Raw genomic sequence first — 23,913 nt, forward strand, 5'->3', positions numbered from 1 at the left:
TAGATAGATATGAAAGGCACTATATAATTGATAGATAGATAGATAGATAGATAGATAGATATATATATAGATAGATAGATAGATAGATAGATAGATAGATAGATAGATAATTATTAATTCCCATACTCCAGCAGCAGCATACTGATAAAAAACAATATTAAATGAAAGAGTGATAACAATGCAGGTATAACAGACAATAACTTTGTATAATGTTAACATTTTCTACAAGTTTAGAAGTGTCTGTCTCGACTTTAACGGCATCAGCTGAGGGACGCTTGCCCCCACACTCACACCTGAGCCCGCTGATCTCTCTCTTTTCTGATGTTTGATCCTTGACTGTCTATGAAGCACACGGCGTTAGGTGCATCAAAGTGTCTGAGGACTGCAGTCCTAGCCAGTAGTGAATGGAGTGTCTGCAGGGGGGGTTGTCCACGCTGTTCATTCTGCCCTGATGGAGGAGCTCAAATGACTCTTCGATCCGCATGTGGTCATCTGGCGATGGCACAGCTTCTGCTTTTAGTGTCTGAGCAGTGATCTCAACTGAAACGGAGCCACCCCAGGGGAATGTGTTATGTATGCTTCACCAGGGTTGCCAAGTCAGACTGAAGCCCTTGGTTCACGTAACTTACCGTCATGCCGGCTCAAAGCTAACCGACAATCCTCTCTCTCAGTTAAACATCTGCAAATGGGACATCAGGCATGACTGGAGATGCATGATCTGCCTGTAATGGGCACCAGTCCCTCATTAGTGTTTCAAATGTTTCTCTCTTTTCCTACACTATTGTGACACACATCTTATCCTGTAAATGTTTCATAACTGACTGCTATTACGAACAATGCTGCACATCCTCTCCGTGACACAGCGACACTGAGGACTTCCGTCCAATGAAACATTCAGCAGAAGTGTGACAAGACACACTTTGCAGTTTGCAGATGATACCAAGATAGGTGGATTAGCAGATAATTTGGAATCCATTATATCATCACAGAAGGACTTGGACAGCAGACTGGCTTGGGCAGACTTGTGGACAATGAAATTTAATGTCAGTAAATGTAAAGAATTACACATAGGAAGTAAAAAATGTGAGGTTTGAATACACAATGGGCAGTCGTAAAATTGAGAGTACACCTTATGAGAAGGATTTAGGAGTCGTGGTGGACTCTAAGATATCGACTTCCAGACAGTGTTCAGGAGCCATTAAGAAGGCTAACAGAATGTCAGGTTATATAGCGCCTTGATGTGTGGAATACAAGTCACAGGAGGTTCTACTTTATAAAGCACTGGTTAGACCTCACCTGGCGTACTATTTGCAGTACTGAGTTTTATAACACGCTGGTGAGGCCTCATCTGGTTTTGGTCTCCAGGGTACAAAAAGGACAAAACAGCACAAGAGAAGGTTCAGAGAAGAGCGACTCGGCTGATTCAAGGCTACAGGGGATGAGTTATTAGGAAAGATTAAAAGAGCTGAGCCTTTACAGTTTAAGCAAAAGGAAATTTAATGTCTGTAAATGTCAAGTATTATTAGTAAGAAGTAAAAATGTGAGGTTTAAATACACAATGGGAGGTCTGAAAATCGAGAGTCCACCTTATGAGAAGGATTTAGGAGTCATAGTGGACTCAACACAATCAGCTGCCAGACAGAAGCCATTAAGAAGGCTTACAGAATGTCAGGTTATATAGCGCCTTGACGTGTGGAGTACAAGTCACAGGAGGTTCTGCTCAGACTTCATAACACACTGGTGAGGCCTCATCTGGAGTCCTGTGTGTAGTTTTGGTCTCCATAAAGACATAGCAGCATTTCTCGGCCTTAACCACTTCAAATGGCCGTAGTTTGCTGCAGATAAAAAAAAGAATGCTAGGTTTGCCCATGGATGTGCCTACTATGCCTTTGCCATGCTGTTATGTGGCATAAAAATGTTGAATATTTCCCTTTAGGCCTGCAATGGGCTGGCATCCTAATCTGAGCATGCGCCTTCCATGAACTGACAAATCAAAACACAGTAACTCGCTAGATCCCACCCTCCCCACTTGACAGTTTTAATTTTAAGCCGTATTTCATACTGGGAGTGGCATCACTGAAACAAATAAATGAAAAACTTAATTCAATAAATATATAAAGCAATAAGCAAGAAATCATATTTCATGACACATTTAATCAATGTGATCTAATGCGCAGTAAACGGTCATATTGCAGACTGGGATTCCCCCTGGCTGGGGATCAGTAATCTCAATTATGTTGATTATGTTGACTTTTATGTTTGACTTGTATGCATTTTTTAATGTATTATGTTTTATGACCCTTTTATGTTGACTTTGTTGGTTATTTACAGTCCACTCACTTCTCCTTCATGTGAATGCTATGGTCAGAGACAGTTCCTGTGCTCTCAGCACCAAGCGGGGTCGGAAATAAAAGACAAAGAGTAGATGACAAAGTAGAACGTCATAAAGAGGTTCAAAAACGTTGGTGCGGTACACGTGCAGAGCAGGTTAGAGATAATGAAAGTACGAAAATTCGAAAGTCTCAAAAAAAAAAACGATAGTAAAGATCGCTTTAGCGGTAACCAACGAAAATTATTACGCGGTGAAATAATGGAACAACGAAAAGAGATCGAATGTATGGACAGAAGTATGTAGATATTGTTTGGCTATTAAACTTTAAGTCGGAGACTTGTAGATCGTCTAATTAGTGTTGCCATCAGGGAAAAGTAGTGTTTCTTCCCAATGAAGAGGAGTATCTGCGAGAATTAAAAGATTTGTTATTTGGTGAAAGTGAAATCCACCAATGCCAGCAGCAGAAACGCAAAGTGGCTGGTGTGTAGTGCAGGCCCCTTGGTTGGCGAGTGAAGCGAGCAGGGGGCAGAGCCCCCCTAGTTTACTTTCTAAATATCAAAGTGTCTTCTGCTATGGTCCTTGTGTGTTGTGGGTAGTTCCTCATGAGGTGGGGTCACTTGCCCATCACCACTAACCTGTATAATGGCTGAGTAAAACCTATAGAGTCCCTTGCGGTTCATTGTGAATGCACTTGTGGTGGGCTTGAGTTCCCCTGTGCATGTTGCTCTTTGTGAATTACTGGATTTTGATGACGGTTGCTGTCTTTTTCGACCCACTCATTGGATGTTTGTATTGAGACTCTCTTCACTTTTCAGATTGCCTATCTTAACGACATTGCCTTCTGGGGTTTTCGTGTTCTCCGGAGCTTCACTGTTTCAAGCCCTTTTTTATAATAATAAACCTTTTACTTATAAAGATAGCACATTTACCTCTTTAATGACTCGCTGGGGTTTGACAGTCCCATATTGGGCTTTGTGAATAGTTTTGAGACACCGTGTGCTTAGGATCTCTCCAGTTCATAACATATACATTGTCGCATTTCAAAATATATTTCTTTAGTGCGCATTTATTAATTAACTAGCAACTTGGCGCGCGCTACGCTGCGCGTTGGATGACCACAGTTGAAGGACTCAATCATAAGGACCTCTCGTCGGGTGTCTCATTGGCACGCTTTTGCCTCTTTCTTTCGCGATCACGGCATAATCTGTCTTCTCTCTCTATAGGGGTTTCAGTTGCCTTTTGTTGTGCGGCAGAGACGCGTCATTGAGCTAATCTGTGTGAATGCTGAGTGTCCGTTTCTTGCGAGGGACTGGGGCTTTTCTACGGGGCGGCTATACAGCCAAAAGGACACGGACACGGCGCTGGGCTTTTATTACATAGATTAGTCTTTTTAGAAATCTACTTCTTCTTCTTCTTCTTCTGCTCCTGTTAGGGGTTCCCACAGCAGAACATCTTCTTCCATATCTTAATTAGTCTTTTCAGAAATATGCTGGCACCCTGCCCGGGGTTTGTTTCCTGCCTTGCGCCCTGTGTTGGCTGGGATTGGCTCCATCAGACCCCTGTGACCCTGTAGTTAGGATACAGTGGTTGGATCATGGATGGATGGAGGATGGATAGAAATATTCTTCCATAATAGTGAGGCATACAAAGGTCATGTTTTTGCTTAATCGGTGTGGCCGGGTGTAGGAATGATGATTTGGGGCACCAACCGGGTCGTTCCGTTATTGTCAAAGCAAAATAAATAAAACAACACCTGTCATGGGGAAAATAGAAAAGAAAATATTCCCCTCAGGGTCACCGTTTAGGAATGTCCGTACAATGAGTCTGAACCAGAAGGGGCAGAATCAGGTGCCCAGAGTGGGCGGTTTCTCAGCAGTGTTAGCAGCAGCGCCCCCTCTCGTCCCAGCGGGTTACTACATATCGTGACGGAGCCCGTGAAGAGACTCTCAGTCCGGTATACTACGACGTCACTCGAATGTGCACAAGAGCGTTGGTCAGCTCTCAAAAGCTGCTTCTCTGGCTCTGCCTGGCATAAGGCAGATGTGCCAGATATAGGTGATCCCCCGTGGCACTTCAAACTGTTCATAAGTAATTGTGACCAATGGAGATGCACAACAACTGATCGGGCCACTCAGACTGACACCCCACTCTAGGATGCACAAATGGCTGGTACAACAAACTGCTGTGTTTTTGCATTTCGGAGCCTAATTTAAATTCCCAAAGTTGAAATGTGCTGATCAACAAAAAGCTTTGTACAGAAGATCATGAGGGACACAACGTGACAGCTTACTGCTGAGGTGTATGCACTTTTCTACCAGCAATTTGCCTGTCACTTCACACAGTGGTGAGAAATCTTTTTTGAAAGGCAAACCATTCTTGACTCCCCAGTAGAGCAATTCACTGAGTCGGCATACCTGAGCGGAAGGCTGCTGGCGACAAACTGCTTGTGCTTTGGAAAGGTCGTTTGACAATCACGCAAAAACTGCCTCAAGCAACTATCGAGTTGGCCGTATTCCTACTGAATAATAATGTATCGTACGTAAAATAATTAGCAAGCTAACAAAAGTGCCCCGAGGCTGCAAACTGGTGAACAACTAAAACTGCTCAGATATTTTTATTTTATTTTTGAATCTATTTCAGTTTTATCCTTTTATTCCTTCTAGTTTCTGTTATGTAGTAGAGAGTTCCAAAGAACGCAAGTCCCAAAAACTACGCAAAATGTCCACTAGAGGGGGAATGACCATCAAACCCTAGCTACTTACACAAAGGACAGTGAAGAATCTTTATAAATAAAAAGATTCATTAATAAAAGTGGGGTGGCATGGTGGCACAGTGGGTAGCGCTGCTGCCTCGCAGTTAGGAGACCTGGGTTCACTTCCCGGGTCCTCCCTCCGTGGAGTTTGCATGTTCTTTTCTCCCCGTGTCTGTGTGGGTTTCCTCCGGGTACTCCGGTTTCCTCCCACAGTCCAAAGACATGCAGGTTAGATGCACTGGCGATCCACTTGTGTGTGTGTGTGCCCTGTGGTGGGCTGGTGCCCTGCCTGGGGTTTGTTTCCTGCCTTGCACCCCGTGTTGGCTGGAATTGGCTCCAGCAGAACCTGTAGTTAAGATATAGCGGGTTGGATAATGGATGGATGGATGGATTAATATAAGCTCTGCTGAGCTAAAATACGCCCAGAGGACCACAAAGGCATAGAAGGCAATACCTTCAGAGTAGGAACACGAGAGGTAAGCAAATACACAATCCGAAAGGGTGAAGGCAAACAACGGGACAGTGATTCAGAATATGCAGAAATGCCAAAAAGCGCAGAGTAAACTCAAGAGACCTCACCACACCGCGAGCATCAAGAGTCAATGAACCGCAAGGGACTGTGGGTTTGTAATCCCTGGTGGTGATGACCACCTCTTGGGGGAATCACTCACAAAATACAAAGAATACAACGGAATACACACTGGCAAAAAGAAAATAATGAATCCACACTGGAACAAAATAAACATAAAACAGCATTTGAATCCCCCCGGCTGTAATACAAACAGTTTTACCTTCACAGATGAAAATACCTGAAATTGTGAATATAAATCAGTGCCCGAATAATATGGTTAAATATTTCCCATCCCTCTGTAGGCCTCCCCCTTTCTCACACTCGCTTTATTTTTTGACATTTTACATGGCCTGCTGTCTCGGTTGCGGGATCACCTTCTATCCTTCTGTTTGGCTCTGATGGCTGTCAAGTGACATTTCACACTCCTTCCCCCTCATATATAATATATTCAGTTTTCAACTACAGGACACTGGATTTGTGGAGCAGCTCTGCAAACCTGTGCAGCATCTGAATTAAACTTAAATAAATAAATAAAATGGAAAATAGAGGGAAATAAAATGAATTTCAAAGGTCCCTTTCATACTGCACAGAGACAACAGCCAGGCACGAGGGCTGAGCAAAGTATGCTGAGGTTTGCAAAGCAGTAGTAGTAACTAGTGCAAACTGCAGATCGTAAAATGAAATACAGTACATCAGAATAAACCAAAAATTGGGAGAAAAACAAAGAAATTTCTGGGGAAATGTTGATTTCATTGGGCATCATCATACTCCGCGCATAAAACAACCAGGCATGAAATCTGAACTAGGGAAGTTGGGTTTGCCAAGTCATTGTGTGCTAGTATGGTGCCCAGTAAGAGGAATAATTTATTACAGTATATACAGTGTGTGTGTGTGTGTGTGATATATATATATATATATACTAATATAAGGCAAAGCCCTCACTCACTCACTCACTCACTCACTCACTCACTCACTCACTCACTCATCACTAATTCTCCAACTTCCCGTGTAGGTAGAAGGCTGACATTTGGCAGGCTCATTCCTTACAGCTTACTTACAAAAGTTGGGCAGTTTTCATTTTGAAATTCTACGCCTAATGGTCATAACTGGAAGGTATTTTTCTCCATTTACTGTAATGGAGTTGAGCTGGAATGACGTGGGGGGCGGAGTTTCGTGTGACATCATCACGCCTCACATGTAATCACGTGAACTGACTGTCAACGCAGTGCGTAGAAAACCAGGAGGACCTCCAAAAAGCGCTGAAGAAAACATGCATTATATAATTGAGAAGGCAGCGAAACAATAAGAAGCGAGCGAGTGACATATACTACCATATTCATGACTGCTGCTACTTCGGAAAGAAAGCACGGTGTAAACCTAAAGTTTAAATTAAGTTCATAGACAGGCTACCGCTGGCGTTTCACATGCCCACAGGTAATGCGGGATACAAGTTTAATGAGAGGACGAGGATATAAACGAGTTTTGATCACTTTGTAACTAAGTTAAAATTGCTGGTGAAGGGCTGTGCTTATACAAATTCCGAGAGACTGTGTTTGTGGGGGATTGACAGTTAAGGCGGGTGGGGGAGTCAAGTCATCATCTCCCCTCCCATTCACCTCATTTCGCTCTGAGTTGAGCTACGCAGCTAACGCGGTCTTGAGGAACCAACTTTGTGACGCTGCCACCAAATACTCACAGAAAAATCCACAAGTTAATACACACGCTGTCTCTAGAGTTTCTCCACACTGAATCCTCCAGGCACTACTTACAAAAGGTTACATTGACAATCGTGTTACGTTATTTTTAAAATGTTTCCTTTTCTTAGCACAAGCACAGCTGAGAAGCTTCGATGCATGTGGTCCATAACGCGTTAAAAAATAATGCATTTAATCACACTTTGCATTACAAGCAAAGGGAACTTCTGTCAATGCATGATTTCCTGGTACACCGATTACTTTGATCAGCGCATCCCGATTCATTTTACCCTCCCACCCCCTTGGTTTGAGAAGAAGTATGAAAAAATATGAGATTAACACAGAAAAACAGATCACCAATTCAAGCTTTATGAATAATCGATTCGCCATCAATAATTGTTTTGGTAAAGCCATACTCAGTGTAATCCTCCTTCCATTTTATAATTTTTCCGCCACTAGCCATGATTAAATGAACGGTAAAAAAGTAAGAGCGAAGCGAGGGTGACTTATTTAGGCAGGCATATATATGACAGCAACACTCATGACAATGTCAATCATGTTATGTTATTATTAAAATGTTTCCTTTTCTTTTTCATTACTTCTTTAACACACTACTTCTGCGCTGCGAGGCGGGATTTTGCTATATATATAATATATGAATGACCTCCAAAGAGCGCTGAGACTTTTGATATCATGAACGTGTGTACAAAAGGGGTCTCCTGCCCAGCAAAAGTCGAGCAGCTGGCGTGCGTGCATAGCTGTGCCGACCTCTGAGACGCTGACTGCGCTTCTGCCTTAAGTCAAAGTGAGCACTTTTAATTTTTTTCTTCCTCCCCCTGCGCTATAGCCCAGACAAGTGCAAACATGGGACCCCTTTTCTACACTGCGGCAAAGTAATATTAAGGTGATTCAAACTTTCTTTTGCACGTATACGATTATGAGGTCGTCAGCTCGGATTATGAAGACACGCACAAGAGTGGAGGACTGACTGTGCCATCACAACCGATTAATGGCAGGGACGTCTCACCAGTCTACACAAGACCCACCGCGACTGTCCCCAAAAGGCGATCATAACGTCAGCAAACACATCTCTCTATACTATATAAAAGAAAAAGGCAACTTTCCTTTCTTTACCCCTTTTTTCCTTTTATCCCAAACCAAAGCCTTTCTCTCTTAACACTGCAGAGGACACAAAACTAATTTTCTTTAATTGCTGGTAATGCCGGTAAGGCACATTACCAGAGGCCGAAATTTGAACGTTCACATAGAAAATGTAATTTCTATACCACAGCCATCTTGTAGCACCTTTCAAAAGGGATCTACTACCGAGAGATAATCCATATACATTTTAGCTGCTGTTAGCACTACTTACCTGTTGTGTTACACTGTCTTTAAAATGTAGTTTACCCGAAACCACTCCAGTAGTGCTCAATGTACTTGTACTTCTTAAAACGTTAATGTTTTACTGTTTAATAACTTATAGACTATATTTTATTATTTTTCCCTTGCACTCAGTGACCAAAGCTATACACACACATATAGACACATACATATATATACACGTATATATGTATATATATATATATGTATGTTTGTATGTATGTGTATATATATATATATACACACACACACACATACATACATACATACATACATACTGTACATACATACACACACATATATATAATTTGTGTGTGTGTATGTATGTGTGTGTGTATATATGATGTAGATAGGTATGTATATATATGTGTATATGTAGATATGTATATAGATATGAAGATATGTATGTGTATATATATGTATATAGATAGATAGATAGATAGATAGATAGATATGAGAACAACACTTATATCAATGACAAAACAATTACATTAACAATCATGTTACGTTATTTTTAAAATTTTTCCTTTTCTTTTTCATACCTTCTTTAACACACTACTTCTCCACTGCGAAGCGCGGGTATTCTGCTAGTGTATGTATATATATATGTGGATGTATGTGTGTATATATGTATGTATATATATATACAGTATATATACAGTATATATACGTATGTATATATGTGTGTGTGTATATATATATATGTGTATATGTGTGTGTGTGTGTATATATATATATATATGACAGCAACACTCATCACTCACAACAGTGACAAAACAATTACATTGACAATCATGTTACGTTATTTTCAAAATGTTTCCTTTTCTTTTTCATTACTTCTTTAACACACTACTTCTCCACTGCGAAGCGCGGGTATTTTGCTAGTATATATATATATCTACTATAATAATAAAGATTAAGAATAAAGGGTCGAGACGTGATCTTCTTGGAAGAAACTTTGACGTCCTGTGAGAGTCCTGTCAGAGACACTAACATCCTGTGAGACAGCTGCTGTACAGGCTTATACATGATTGACGCACAGCGCGACAAGCAGAACACGCAGCTTGGTAGCAGCAAGCCAGCAGCTGATCCGTCAGCATCTCCTTAGCTGGCTTTCAGCCCCCTCCCCTTCACAATGCAAACAGTAGAGGCGTGAAGTGCGTCCCTTGGTGAGCAAAGCGAGCAGGGGGCTTTTCCCCCTAGTGTGTATATATATATATATATAAAATATAGTGGCAAATGGTCAGGAACATTACCCGGCCGGAACGCTGGTTGGGTGGAATGCCCTGCAGGGCATGCTGGGAGTTGTAGTTTTTTGGCAGCCCTGTTTGGCCTTGTGGGTGCCGCCAGAGGGTGCTACAGTTACAGCTGAACCCTTAGGGGCACAAACTCTACAACTTCCCCACACCCAGAAGTGCAGCCAGAAGAAGGTTAAGAAACACCTGGGGCTCTACCTGATGCACTATAAAAGGAGCTGCTTCACTGGAGTCGGTAGGTGTAGAACAAAGCTGAGGAGGAAGAGGAGGAGAGGAGGCAACAAAGAAGAGAGTGTACTGAAATGCACTGTACTGTACTGTGCTGTGCTGTGTAGTGGGGAGCAAAAGAAAAACACTTCCTCACTTAAATGAAAGTGTGTTGTCTGCCAAGCATTGTGTCTCAGCCTGACTGTTTCAGGGTTTGGGGAGCGGTACGTGCCCTGCTGGTCCACTATATATATATATATATATACTGCTCAAAAGAATTAAAGGAACACTTTTTAATGAGAGTATAGCATAAAGTCAATGAAACTTCTGGGATATTAATCTGGTCAGTTAAGTAGCAGAGGGGGTTGTTAATCAGTTTCAGCTGCTGTGGTGTTAATGAAATTAACAACAGGTTCACTAGAGGGGCAACAATGAGATGACCCCCAAAACAGGAATGGTTTAACAGGTGGAGGCCACTGACATTTTTCCCTCCTCATCTTTTCTGACTGTTTCTTCACTAGTTTTGCATTTGGCTACAGTCAGTGTCACTACTGGTAGCATGAGGCGATACCTGGACCGTACAGAGGTTGCACAGGTAGTCCAACTTCTCCAGGATGGCACATCAATATGTGTCATTGCCAGAAGGTTTGCTGTGTCTCCCTGCACAGTCTCAAGGGCATGGAGGAGATTCTAGGAGACAAGCAGTTACTCTAGGAGAGCTGGAGAGGGCCATAGAAGGTCCATAACCCATCAGCAGGACCAGTATCTGCTCCTTTGGGTAAGGAGGAACAGGATGAGCACTGCCAGAGCCCTACAAAATGACCTCCAGCAGGCCACTGGTGTGAATGTCTCTGACCAAACAACCAGAAAGACTTCATGAGGGTGACCCAAGGGCCCCATGTCCTCTAATGGGCCCTGAGCTCACTGCCCAGCAGCATGCAGCTCGATTGGCATTCGCCATAGAATACCAGAATTGGCAGATGCACCACTGGTGCCCTGTGCTTTTTACAGATGAGAGCAGGTTCACCCTGAGCACGTGACAGAAGTGAAAGGGTCTGGAGAAGCCATGGAGAACATTATGCTGCCTGTAACATCATTCAGCATGAGCAGTTTGGTGGTGGGTTAATGATTGTCTGGGGAGGCATATCCATGGAGGGTCACACAGACCGCTACAGGCTTGACAAAGGCACCTTGGCTGCCATTAGGTATCAGGATGAAATCCTTGGACCCATTGTCAGACCCTATGCTGGTGCAGTGGCTCCTGGTGCACGACAATTCCTGGCCTCATGTGGTGAGAGTATGCAGGCAGTTCCTGGAGGATGAAGGAATTGATACCATTGACTGGCCACCACACTTTCCTGACCTAAATCCAATAGAACACCTCTGGGACATTATGTTTTGGTCCATCCAATGCCACCAGGTTGCACCTCAGACTGTCCAGGAGCTCAGTGATGCCCTGGTCCAGATCTGGGAGGAGATCCCCCGCAACACCATCTGTCATCTCATTAGAAGCATGCACCGATGTTGTCAGGCATGTATACAAGAACACAGGGGCCATACAAAGTGCTGCACAATTTGGAGTTGCTGCAATTCAATTTGGGCAAAATGGACTAGCCTGCCACATCATTTTTTCACTCTGATTTTTGGGGCGTCTTTGAATTCAGGGCTCTGTAGGTTGATCATTTTCATTTCCATCAAACGATGTGGCATCCTTTCATTCCTAACACATTACCCAGTCTATATCAGTATAGATATCCAGGAGGATTTCTTTTTCCCATTGAGATCTGATGTGTTTTCAAAGTGTTCCTTTAATTTTTTAGCAGTTTATATATATATACTGTATATATATATATATACATACTGTGTATATATATATATATATATATATATATATATATTGTGGCATCTGGCCGGGGCTCGAGCCCGGTCGGGACGCCCAGGAGGACCAGAGGAGGGCTTGTGCCTCCTCCAGACCATGAGGGGGCGTCCGCCCTGGTTATGTTGGGGGCCTCGGGTAAAGGGCTTGGAAGCCCAGCCCTGTAGGGACCCATGGCCACCGCCAGGCGATGCCCCGGTGCCTGGATATCCCTGGAGCCCAGCACTTCCACCACACCAGGAAGTGCTGGGGGGAAGACGACAGGGGACACCCGGATGGCTTCTGGGTGCGCAGCTGGCACTTCCGCCAAACTGGGGCATGTCTGCGGAGGAGTGCCGGGAAGCAGCTAGAGCCCATCCGGGTTCCTATTTAAGGGGCCGCCTCCCTTCAGTCAATAGCGGAAGTCGGGTGGAAGAGAGACGGAGCTGGAGAGAGGACTGGAGGCGGCCAGGAGAGAGAGGCATTTTGACTGTGTGGCCTGGACATTTGGGGGAACGGTGCAAGAGGCACTGGGACGTGCACTGATTGAACCTGTAAATATTGTAAATAAAGGGTGTGTTGGGTGAACTAATGATGTCCGTCTGTCTGTGTCCGGGTTCAAGTCCACTATATATATATATATATATATATATATATATATATATATATATATACATACATAAATAATAAACACATACAGTATATGCATAGCTTGAATTGGGTCGGCGGTTTTCCACCTTTCGCCGCTGCATACCGGCAGTGTTCAGGAGTGTACCGATATCACGTCTGTCCTCACGCCTCACACTCGTCACTCTCCGATTGAATATTTTAGCGCACTAAAGTCCAAGCGGGGCCCAACTCTATTTAGAAATCCGACATAATCAGGGGTTACCAGCACTTAGTGTTTTCATGTATATTATTATAGATAAGGTTTGAACTAACGGATTTATCACGTGCTTTACTGTGAAAGGCGCTATATAAAACAGTTGGGTTGTAAAGTGCTATAGGACAGCCCACTGAGTGAGACTGCATCCTGTTAAAAAATGCGTTATCTTTTGCCATTTATTGTACCAATCATCCGTTTTCTCATTCTTCTGTTGTAGTTCCAGACAGAACATCAGTCGCAGGGACGCAAGTCCTCTAAAAAGCAGAATGATGAAGAATGAGGAGAAGGGTTATAGTTCGGCCTGTTGTATTTCTAAATTTAAACTAGCTTGCAAATTGTTCTTTTGCTCCTCACTTGTGATTGTCAATTTTGTAGCTTTGTCCCGTCACACTTGTTCCTAAATGGTAACCCAGACTGATGATTACTGATTGTTTTGTAAGTCGCTTTGAATAAAACATCCAGCTTAGTAAAAATAATAAAAATAAATATAAACCAATGATAATATTACTCTTTCATCTTTGATTTAGTGTATTTATTTTTTTATTTTATTTTTGAATATAAACCAAGACAAATAAAGACACATGCTTACATGGATGAAGGCTGCTCTCTTAAGGGCGACAGAAGAAGTGCATCACTTCGATTTTCCCCGTTTGTCTTGTTAATAAAGTTATTGAAAGCTAGATTTTCAAGATGGCGGCGCCCGTCTGTCGAAACGCGCGCCCGGTGCTCCCGCGCTGGTCGGCGCTCTCCACACGTTTTCGCGGTTTTTCGTCGCGTCCCGCTCGCACACCAGTGAGGCCGGTGGAGAGCGCGGACGGCACCGGTGGTGGACTGAAAGCGGAGGATTTAGCCGAGAAGATACGCAGGGAAAAGCGAGATGCAGCGGTGGAAAAGAAGCAGCAACAGCAGGTGGGAGTAAAGTGACGGCCCCAACTCGTATCTGGATTGGTAGCCTTTTTAAAAATCCAATTATCTGCTTCGTTAGTTGTGCCGCCGGGTGCTGGGGGGTGGGGCGTGTGCTGTTTAAGTCACGCTGTGATTGTTTTTTATTCTGAAATTTAATTCTGGGCTCACGAGGACAGCGCTACACACACAGACAATGTGCTTTATGGATTGGGGGATTCTGTTCCATAAAATACGTATGGATTTGGCCCTGACTGACTGACAGTCTTTCAGCTTTACGTCGGATCTGCCAGTAAAACCAAGCCAAAGCTGGGCGAGTAGCTGGCAGATGGGCGTCAGTCCTTCGGTGGGACCAGCCCAGGCTTGAAGCATGTAATTAATACAGCCATGTGAAAAGCAGGTACACCTCATGGAAACTGTTGACTGTTTCAACACATTTAAAGATGCAAAAAGTGGCTACAGATAAAGGACGATCTGCCGGAATAAAAATACAAAGAAACATTTCCTCTCAATCATTTACTCAACAAAAGGATCAATAGATGGAATGGTTAACTGGCAAAAAAGTTAAGTCGACTGTTGGCCTCAGAAGCTGGTGTTGCCCTCCTTGAGCAGAAATGACTTCTTGTATTTAATTTTCAAAAACTGCTCACCAGTCTCAGCCATTGACTGTATGCCCAGTCCTCTGATGCTTAATTCCCAGTTGACTTGATGACTACCAGCAGCAATGCAACCCCATACTGTATAATATTTACACCACCATGTTTCAAAAGTTTTTCTACTGAAATGCTCTCTTCAGTTTGCACCAAATATGTTACACAGTTTCTGTGGCCAAATAATTCTTCATCTTTGATTGTACTGTCCAGGTCGCATTGCTCCAGAAGGCCTGGGCTTTGCCTCGATGTTCAACGTTAAACCGTCGTCTTGCTTTAATGTTCTTTTTTGCACAGCAAAGGCTTTTTCTGGCAGGTCACATTTATGCAGTCTCTTTGAGACCCAACTGTTGCAAAAGTTACCTGTAGATCCTCTGATGAACTTTTGGGATTCTTAGAGACTTCTTTTAGCATCTGTGGTTTGATTTGCTTGGCTTGGCTGGACACTCTTGGACAAATTAGTAGTCATTTGACATTAAAGCCAATTGTAGATGAGGTTCCTTATAGTGGAAGAATTGATCTTTTTAAGTCCCTTGTCAGAATCCTAAACATCCACAACCTTCCTTCTGAGGTCCTGGGAGAGAGCTCTTTTGATCTTGGCATGATGGCACCACACCCTTTAACAGCAAAGAGAACATATGATACCTGCAGTTTATATAAGCCAGTTCGGTATTAAGGAGGTTCTAATCAAAAGCACCCCATCTAGAACTCCAGATTCTAATTGGTGATGAATGTAGGAACCAGAGAAGATGACCCCCACATTTTGCTCCTTACACTTCCCTCCAGATATTTTTCCTTTCTCTGACCTGGATCATTTAAACTTTTTACAAATTATTATTGCCTATATTTTATTTTTTTATTTTGATTTTATTTTAAATATCAAAATAATGTTCCATAAAACTAGAGTTACTGGATTTCATGCGTTTTTTTCGTCAGCACTGTTACTCAATTTAATGTGTCCGAATACACTACAGCTGTTACACTTTGCGCATTTGCTGTTTTCGCTACCTGATTATTGGCGATGCTGAAGAACAAGCAGCGCGTCGTAGACAGTGCAATATCAATATGTATGCCGCCACGCACTGCGCTGTATAATATTATAAAAATTTTAAATGGTAGAAAGAGTTTCGTCAATAAGAGGCAAAAGAAGATTGGCAGATGATGACAACCACCTTTACATGTTTTCAAAAAAAGATAGATTTTATTTTAAATGTTAAATTACTTTGTTTTGACTGCGGAGATCACAGTGACTTTAACGTATAGCTGGTGCAATTGGCCCGGAGATGAAATAGAAAATGGGATTGTAATTTTTATTCAAACTTTGATATAACATTATATGGCATAATAATTGTCTTAATGAGTTCTACTTAAATATATTGCATATGCTTTTTGTTAACCTTAAAATTCCAGGTATATTTTTAAGTTTAATTGTATTTTATATATATGGTTAATTTTTTTGGCAAGTTTAACATGCTTTTATTAATCCAAAATAAATTAGAAGATATATATAAAAAAATAGGTGCATTATTTACATTTCTGTAACCTACTCATTATCTACAGGGGGAAAATTGTAGAAAGTGAAATGTGAGGGGCTAAGTGTGGGAGGCGAATTATTGGAGTTGAAATGTGAGGCTGCGACTTTTCAGTAAACCGGTAAATGTAGGGGTACGCTTACTTTTTGCATGATATAAATCTTCATTTTTTAAAATTTTGATTATGAGAATGAATGCATCACTTTGATTTGTCATTTATTCAAGTATATCACCGTTCTCTGTAGGCACTGTTTGAATGCAAGTCTAATGTTTGCTTTTTAAATTATGTTGATAAAGGCAACAATTTTCACGGGGTTTACTTACTTTTTCACATGAGTGTGTATGGAAAGGGAGTCACTACCAAATTAGATCTGATAGTCCAGTTCATGCATTTTTTTGATCTGGATTGGTTTGGCTGCTTTCCAGTTTCTGCTCATTATGATGCGATCTGCCTGGATAGCACCCTTGTCCCTTTAAACTACTTAGACCCTGCCCTGAATGGACGCCCTACCAAATGTTGACCGACTGGAGGCAGCTTTCTTCTGGTGCCACAGCTGATCATGGCTTCAATGTTTGTGCCAGTGTCAGATTTTCTCAGTGATGTGCCTTCCTTCTCCTTGCTTGTCTTGTCTTTTTTGTTTTAATGTATCTTTCCTTGTGGTGCAGGTCCCCACCTCCCCTCTTCAGGAGCGTGTACGGGAGCTGAAAAAGTTGAGTGGCCAGCTGCAGCAAGTCCACCCCAATGTCCTGGCCAAAGTGCTGAAGCAGGGGCTTTTGTTTGAAAATGAGAATCTCATTGTGGTGAACAAGCCCTATGGCGTCCCAATGGATGGTGAGTGTTTGCGCCTGCCAGTATGATTCACATAAGAGATGGCAGTAAGAAGGGAGACTCATGTAGTTTCTCCATTCGACCACTGAATAAAGTCTCTTCTTGCCTTGTGTCCTGCAAAACTTTGCCCTCCAGCTTAACACACCTTCCATTGCTTTGCTTTACTCTTCTTTAGGTGGCCCTAATGTGAAGAACAACATAGCTGACATCTTACCCACTCTTGCAAAGATGCTTGGAGGGATGCGAGCAGAGCCCCTGCACATATGCCATAGATTGGACAAGGAGACGACAGGTGCCTTTGTGCTGGCCAAAAGTCAGGGGGCTGCAGAATGTATACGCAAACTTTTGAAAACCCACCAACTGGAGAGAAAATACTGGTGAGGATCTGGCTAAATGTGCCTGGGAGAGCCATTATTTGGGGACAAGCTGCTTAACTGTGGCCACTCTTAATCTGGCTGTCCAGTTTTGTGTATGTTCTGAATAGCTGGGGACACTCTGTTGCAGGGCTGTGACTGTCGGGGTACCTGTTCCTTCAGAAGGAGTGATTGACATCCCAATTGTGGAGAAGGAAATTGCCGGACCTCAACCTCACTTTAAGGTGGGTGGGTTTGCCTGAATGGCTGTCCACATGTGGCTATTGCCAAACATGAATCATGACTACCTGTCTCTCTAGATGGCCCTGTCTCCTCTCTACAGACTGAATGAGGAATCTGACAAAATGACTCGAATTCGACCTGCACAGGGTGCTCAGAGTGCTGTGACACGATATGGCGTCTTGAGCAGCACAGGCAACAGCGCACTGCTGGAGGTGCAGCCAGTCACAGGTACTGGGAATGGGATGGGTTTGGTATTGGCTACAACTGTCATGTTGCAGTTTGTATCTATCTGTTTTTCTAAGTTGTGTATTCAGCTTAATATTGCAAAAAAGAAGGAAGAATTCCGGAACAGATGTCGAGTTTATCAAATGGTGGCCACACGGACCTAATTTTGATATCTTCCTTTTTCTAGAGCAGAAGCGGGCAATGTCGGTCCTGGAGAGCTGCAGTAACTGCAGGTTTTTGTTCCAACCCAGTTTCTTAATGAGAAGTCAATTATTGCTGATGAAGAAGCACCTACTGCTCAAGTGACATTCTGATGCTTCATTTTAGTGGTCTCGCTTGTTAAGGTTCCCCACCCTTAATTGCTTATTTCAGTCTTAAACCGCTGCATTTAGTTGTTTAATAGCTCCTTATTAGCAATAAGATGTAAATGACAAAACAGCTAGCAGTTCCCCTTTCTTTGTTTCCATTTACATCCGTGTGTGTTCATCATGCACTGCTTGAATTAATAAAATTAATAGAAAAATGTAACAGACTGAAGATTATCCATTTTAGGCTTCAATTCATTTGGAGGATATCCTTGGAAAAGAAAAAAAAAATCGGCAATATAAGAACCTAACATGGTAGACTAAAAAGCCATAAAATTAAATAAGGTCTAAGATTGGCAAGGATTGGTTTCTAATGAAGCAATTGGGTTGGGATGAAAACCTGCAGCCAGTGTGGCTCTTCAGGACTCTGATATTCACACACCCCACCCCCACCCGTCCCCCACACGTTCTAGAGTGACTCAGAGCTGACATTAACAGTAAAGGGGCACTGAGATTTCAGTTAAAATGGTGCTATTGAAACTACCCAAGTGAAATGTTACTTTCACTTTCAGTCACATTTAAACAGTAAAATGATAGCAAATAGTCCTTCTTGTAATTTGGTATAATAAAATCAGTCGCGTTTTTAAATCAATTGATATTACCTTACTAATTACCTTGTCGCAAACTAAACATCACGGTTGTATTTTGACTTTGTCCAATATTCACTACTAAGTGTAAAAGTTTTTCAAAACAATGTATTTTTAAATGTTAATACAGATAATAACTTCTTAAATGAAATTTCCTCAACCATTGTAAATAGTAAGCTCAGTTCACATAGTGAATAAACAATACAGTCTAAAAATTAAAGTAAAAGCACTAGTATTGTACTTTAACCCATAACAGGAACATGAACATTGTGGAAAAGAATGTTCAAAATTTTTGAATGCTACTGTTCGTATCCCCACTTGCAGCTTTGAAATATAGAATTAAATTTGTTCAAAGTGGATGGGTGAGTACTTCTGCTGCACCTACGTGTCACTTTAGGCGCAATCCAGGGATTAGTGTAGTTATTGGATCACTGGTAAATCTGCCTAATTGTAGGCACAAGTTAATGAGGAAAAGGTGTTTGAAAGTCCTTTCATCTAAAATAGCAGTTTGCTTGAAGAGGGCAAAGCCCCTATGGTGCCTGGCCTGGTAAGGCTACCTAAGCATTATGTTAGTATCCTGTTTATAAATGTTAGCTGGAGCTGGAGTGTTGCATGTTTACACTGTAAATATTCTGTGTAAATGTTTTCACATTGCTAAAGGAGGTAATAAGCAGCGTTTACCCATCTGGTAAGGAACTTCTACTTTTGCTATTACATCTGTTCTGGGTCATTGGTGTTTAACCAGAGCCTAGAAAAGTATGTCCCCCTACTCATACCAGCAACAGCATGTTCTACATTTTTGTGGTCATACATCCATTGCAGCCAAGGAAACATCTGCCAAAGCCTACCACTCATTTCCGTAAGCACTATTCGGACATTGCTTCACTGGCTTTCTGCCATAAAAATTCAATGCAAGTTTTTCAGTCATTTCCGTCCACTCCAGCTACTGACCAGTCCTATTGTCAGCATTACTACAATATCAGAAATAACTCATTGTACTATTTAAGAACTGGATGGTGTCTGTGTTCCTTGTTTGTGGACTTTGTTTTGCGTGTTAACATTTTGTTTATTTTGTACAAATCAAAGTTGTCACCCACATATTATGCATTATGTATATTTAAATATGTAGTGAAATGCTTTGTTGCTTAACTTCAATAACTGTGCTATTAAGAAGAATATAAAATGGCAATAACAATAATACATAACTTTATAAATATTAAATAATTTGTACAATTTTAAATATGCACTAATAACTAAATAAATAGCTGAAATAACTGAGTATGGGAGAGTTAACAATAGGGCATCACGTAGTTCTAGACTTTTTTTCATTTGCAGACTGAAATGGACTGCAGAAAAAAAGCTCCTCTTGAGTCACTCTGAACTGGACTTTAGGCAGCGGTAACGTCTACCTGACCACAGTACAGAAAACAAGCTGCTGGTGGGATGGCTGGTATCACTGATGATTTTGTTGTCCTGGTCTGACATCCCTTGGTGTAAATGTCCTCTGAGTCAGGGAGTACACAGCCAGTGATGTGTTCGGCTGAACTGCACCATTCTCTGCAGAGCCTTGTGGTCCTGCTGTGTGCCATTCACAAGCCAGGCAGGAATACATGTGTATTGTGAGGATTGCAGGGGTGGAGGGCAGTGCTTGGTACATGACTAATGAATCTGGGATTGATGTCTTGCTGTTATGAGTGTTTGTTGTTTTTATGTGTATATTTTATTAATGTTCTTTTATGTGTATGTGTGTGTGTGTGTGTATGCATACATATTGTGACAGTTTAGGGCTTTCTTGACCCCTTGAACCCTCAGACCACTCGTCAGACACCAGGTAAAAGTCCAATAATAATATTTATTATTATAAATAAGTGCACAAAGCACCCTCCAATCCTAAATACTCAATAAATAAACAATAATCCAATCCTCCACTCTCAGACGCTTAGCCACCCTGCCTCCCAACTCGGCTCATCCGTATGGGATCTCCCACAGTCCTTTATAGTCCACGACCCGGAAGTGCTTCTGAGCCCTCAGTCCATGTGATTATCCAGCACTTCCGGATCAGGTAAAAACTTCTCTTTTTCTTCAGCCCGGAAGTATATCATTTCTTCTGTTCCCATGACTTGGAAATGCTTCTGGGCTATACGGGAAATATAAATCCCTGGGCCTCCCTGCAGCGACTCCTGGCGCCCCCCTTGGTATCCAGCAGGGTTGAACATTATAATTCCACTGTCCATAATTCCCTGCTGGCATTTGGGGCACCTCTGTGCTGCAAAGAGGGCTCCATGTGGCGGCCTTTGGGTATTGGTCGGGGTGAATGGCCAGCCATATCTCACTATATATATATATATATATATATATATATATATATATATATATATATATATATATATATACACATACATAGTATGTGTATGTACAGTGGATTCAGAAAATATCCAGAGCCCTTCACTTTTTAACTACTTTTATTGTGTTGTAGATCTAATTTGAAATGGATACATTTGCAATTTTAGCCCGTCAAGCTACACTCAATATCTCACAATTAAAAAGTGAAAACATTTTTTCAGAGAGGTTTGCAAATTCACTAAAAATCAGAAGATGAGGTTTTGAGAGTCCCCAACTTTTGCAATGTTGTCCTCTCATGATAGCAGTTTCAAACGCACCTTAACAGTGGTACAGGAAAGGTGTGTGTCAATTTCAACTGGGAAGCGAAGATGAGCTGCTGGTTTGACGGGTCGAGTGGCAGTAAGAAAGCCACTGCTAAAATTGGTAAATATTTTAGAACACCCATTTTTCCAGTTTTTATTGAAGTTTATGCAGTGTAATATCTCGGTGTTTACAATGAAATGAAAATTACAGAACAGAGAAGACAGCTATGGAAAATTCTAGGAAAATGTGCTTCCAGACAGTAAGGATATTATTAAATAAAATTATATATATAAAGCAAAAAGAAGTAAAGACTGAATTGTTGAACATGTTACATTTTTAGAACAACGTCCAGCAACAGTTTTTCCATGATAATTTAAATTTTGTAGTAATAATCAATTTTTGATATCGCACATTATTGACAGTTTCTCTATGTAATTTTGTGCACAAAATGTAACAATCAAGATAAATTAAGGGTATAGGCAGGACTAAAACTATTTTACCACTGACTTGCAGTCAGACATGCTGCCGTCTGCACTCTTCTTCAATGACTAATCAATCGTTCCTCTCTGTGTCCAGGTGTGAAGCATCAGATCCGCGTCCACATGGCCTATGGCCTGGGTTGCCAGATTCTGGGAGACCACAAATATGCCCATTGGAATAAATTAGCGCCTCAGGTTAGGAATTACTGCTTTTATTTTTGGGTCAGAAGTAGGATCGTTTAAATGTGTTTGCCCCTGGATGTTGTGTGTCCAGCTGTCAGGGAAGGCGGAAGACTTGATATGCAAAGTGAGATGACCAGGTATTTCTCATTAAGTAGGCCCTTTCAAGAGAGTGCCCTTTTCTGGCTAGTGTAATTCCTGTGTGGAGGCTGACACCTTCCTCACTGATGAGATAACAATAAAAGGGGATTTCACTGTCATGCTAATTTTATCCTTTGCTGTCATACTCTTGCAGAAACTTCCAGAAAGGATGCTACAGAAGCTGGGACTGGAACAAGCCAAAGTACGTCATCTGCCTCTTCACCTACATTTACGCCAGTTGATTTTACCAGGGGTCGAAGGCCAGGAGGAGATCCGTGTAATTTGCCCACTGCCAAAGTTTTTCTTTGGATCATTGAAGAAGCTGAAAATCAAATTACCAGACAAAGACAAAAAGTGAGGAAATGGACCACTGCCAGGTGAGCGGAAGTTGAACATCTAGGGTGTAGGCCTTGGACATGCAGGCTGAAGTAAGTTGGAGTGCCTCAGATTCTGTGCTTCTCTGTTTATTTAATGGTCCTGCACACCACACATATTCACAGATGTTTCAAGGAGCTCAGACAACATCTGGAGTCCAGCCTACCAAATACCAGAGACTTATGTTAAGCAGACATTCTTCATGTTGAATGAAATATGTTATTTCAATGTAGAGTTGTGCTACATGGGACAAATACATGTTAGTTTCGATTCCTAAAAAATAAGGGGCAATACTTAGGCAGCTTTTTATTATGAGCCTTATAATGATAGAAATGCTGATACAAACATTGTCTGTGAATTAAATGGTTATTCTAAAACTTGTTAAGACAACTTCAAGGGCTGCTGGAGGTTTTGTGTTTCACATTCTCCACTCCTAAAGGGTTTACTCTCTGGTTGGCTTCTGAGTATTGGTGTAGAGCCTGGATGAAAGTCCTTTGTGTCGAATTTTTATCTTTTAAAAACCACATTGGGCCCTATATCCAAGCTAATGTTCCTGGTTGGCCTGCTTGTAAAATCCACTGTAGGCCCTGGCTCCAAGCCCATTGTCAAAATGACCACCTTCTAAATACTGGTACCGATCCTGACTGCAACTCCATTGTCCTGACTAGAAATTGACCAAAGATTAGATAGGCCGTGCTTTCAAGCCTGTTGACATAATTAGTCATCTTCTGGATACTGGTACAGGCATCAAATACAAACCATTGTGCTGAATTGCCACCTTACGAACATCACTACAGGTCCTGCCTCCAGACCTTTTATCTTGATTGACCAGCTTCTGAAATGGTTTAGGCCATAAATCCAAGCCCGTTTGTGCAAGTTGGTCAACTTCTAAAGACTGGTACAGGATCTGTTTTGAGCAGCTTCCAAAGCCCTTCCCTTCAGATCCATTTCCCTAATTGGTCAGCCTCTGAACATCTTTGAACCTGTGATCCTGACCAATGTGACTTCCTTCAACGAGGCTCTGTCATATGTTCGACAAGGTAATTTTATTTCTGTGGCCTCTAGGGCACAACATTGTTTATTTGTGCCTATTTTTTTGACTTTTCACTTTATGGGGCCTGGTTAATTCTCAATAAATACATCTTTCTGTTGTTTTTGTATATTTTAATTATTCACACCAATAAGTGGAGCATGTTTTCCAGCAATTGTTTTAGTAACTTCAGTCAGATTCATGGGATGAGTTATCAGATTAACTTTTCAGTGACGGACTCACATTTGTGAGCTTATTTTTGCAATATAATGGATCCCAGTAGTAAACTCATAGAAGGCAATGCGGTGTTAAGTTTGAATTGATTCAGTGCATAATATTTAAGTCTCCCCTTTAGACTGTTAATGAAGTCAGTTTAAATCCAAACAGCCTATAGATAAAATAATAAATTGTTCTTTTAAGTTTTCCTAACTTTGAAATTGTT

The 23,913-nt window shown here is 41.7% G+C and overlaps 1 protein-coding gene across 1 annotated transcript; it reads left to right on the plus strand.

The window, feature by feature from the left end:
* The first annotated feature begins 13,580 nt into the window (after positions 1-13,580).
* On the plus strand, positions 13,581-23,900 carry rpusd4 (RNA pseudouridine synthase D4). The gene is made up of 7 exons (XM_039764989.1): positions 13,581-13,842; positions 16,685-16,850; positions 17,023-17,224; positions 17,352-17,445; positions 17,521-17,671; positions 21,843-21,940; positions 22,221-23,900. Exons 1-7 carry the CDS (start codon positions 13,624-13,626, stop codon positions 22,422-22,424), a joined length of 1,134 nt encoding a protein of 377 aa, XP_039620923.1. The 5' UTR covers positions 13,581-13,623; the 3' UTR covers positions 22,425-23,900.
* Positions 23,901-23,913: the final 13 nt, after the last annotated feature.

Source organism: Polypterus senegalus, chromosome 10, assembly GCF_016835505.1.
Source record: "Polypterus senegalus isolate Bchr_013 chromosome 10, ASM1683550v1, whole genome shotgun sequence".
NCBI classification, from domain to species: Eukaryota; Metazoa; Chordata; class Cladistia; order Polypteriformes; family Polypteridae; genus Polypterus; species Polypterus senegalus.

Bases quoted from the DNA above. Each gene is read 5' to 3' on its own strand.
- rpusd4 (XM_039764989.1), top strand. From the start codon at position 13,624: ATGGCGGCGCCCGTCTGTCGAAACGCGCGCCCGGTGCTCCCGCGCTGG. The intron at 17,225-17,351 runs GTGAGGATCTGG...ACTCTGTTGCAG, and splicing joins CAACTGGAGAGAAAATACTG to GGCTGTGACTGTCGGGGTAC. The intron at 21,941-22,220 runs GTTAGGAATTAC...ATACTCTTGCAG, and splicing joins GGAATAAATTAGCGCCTCAG to AAACTTCCAGAAAGGATGCT.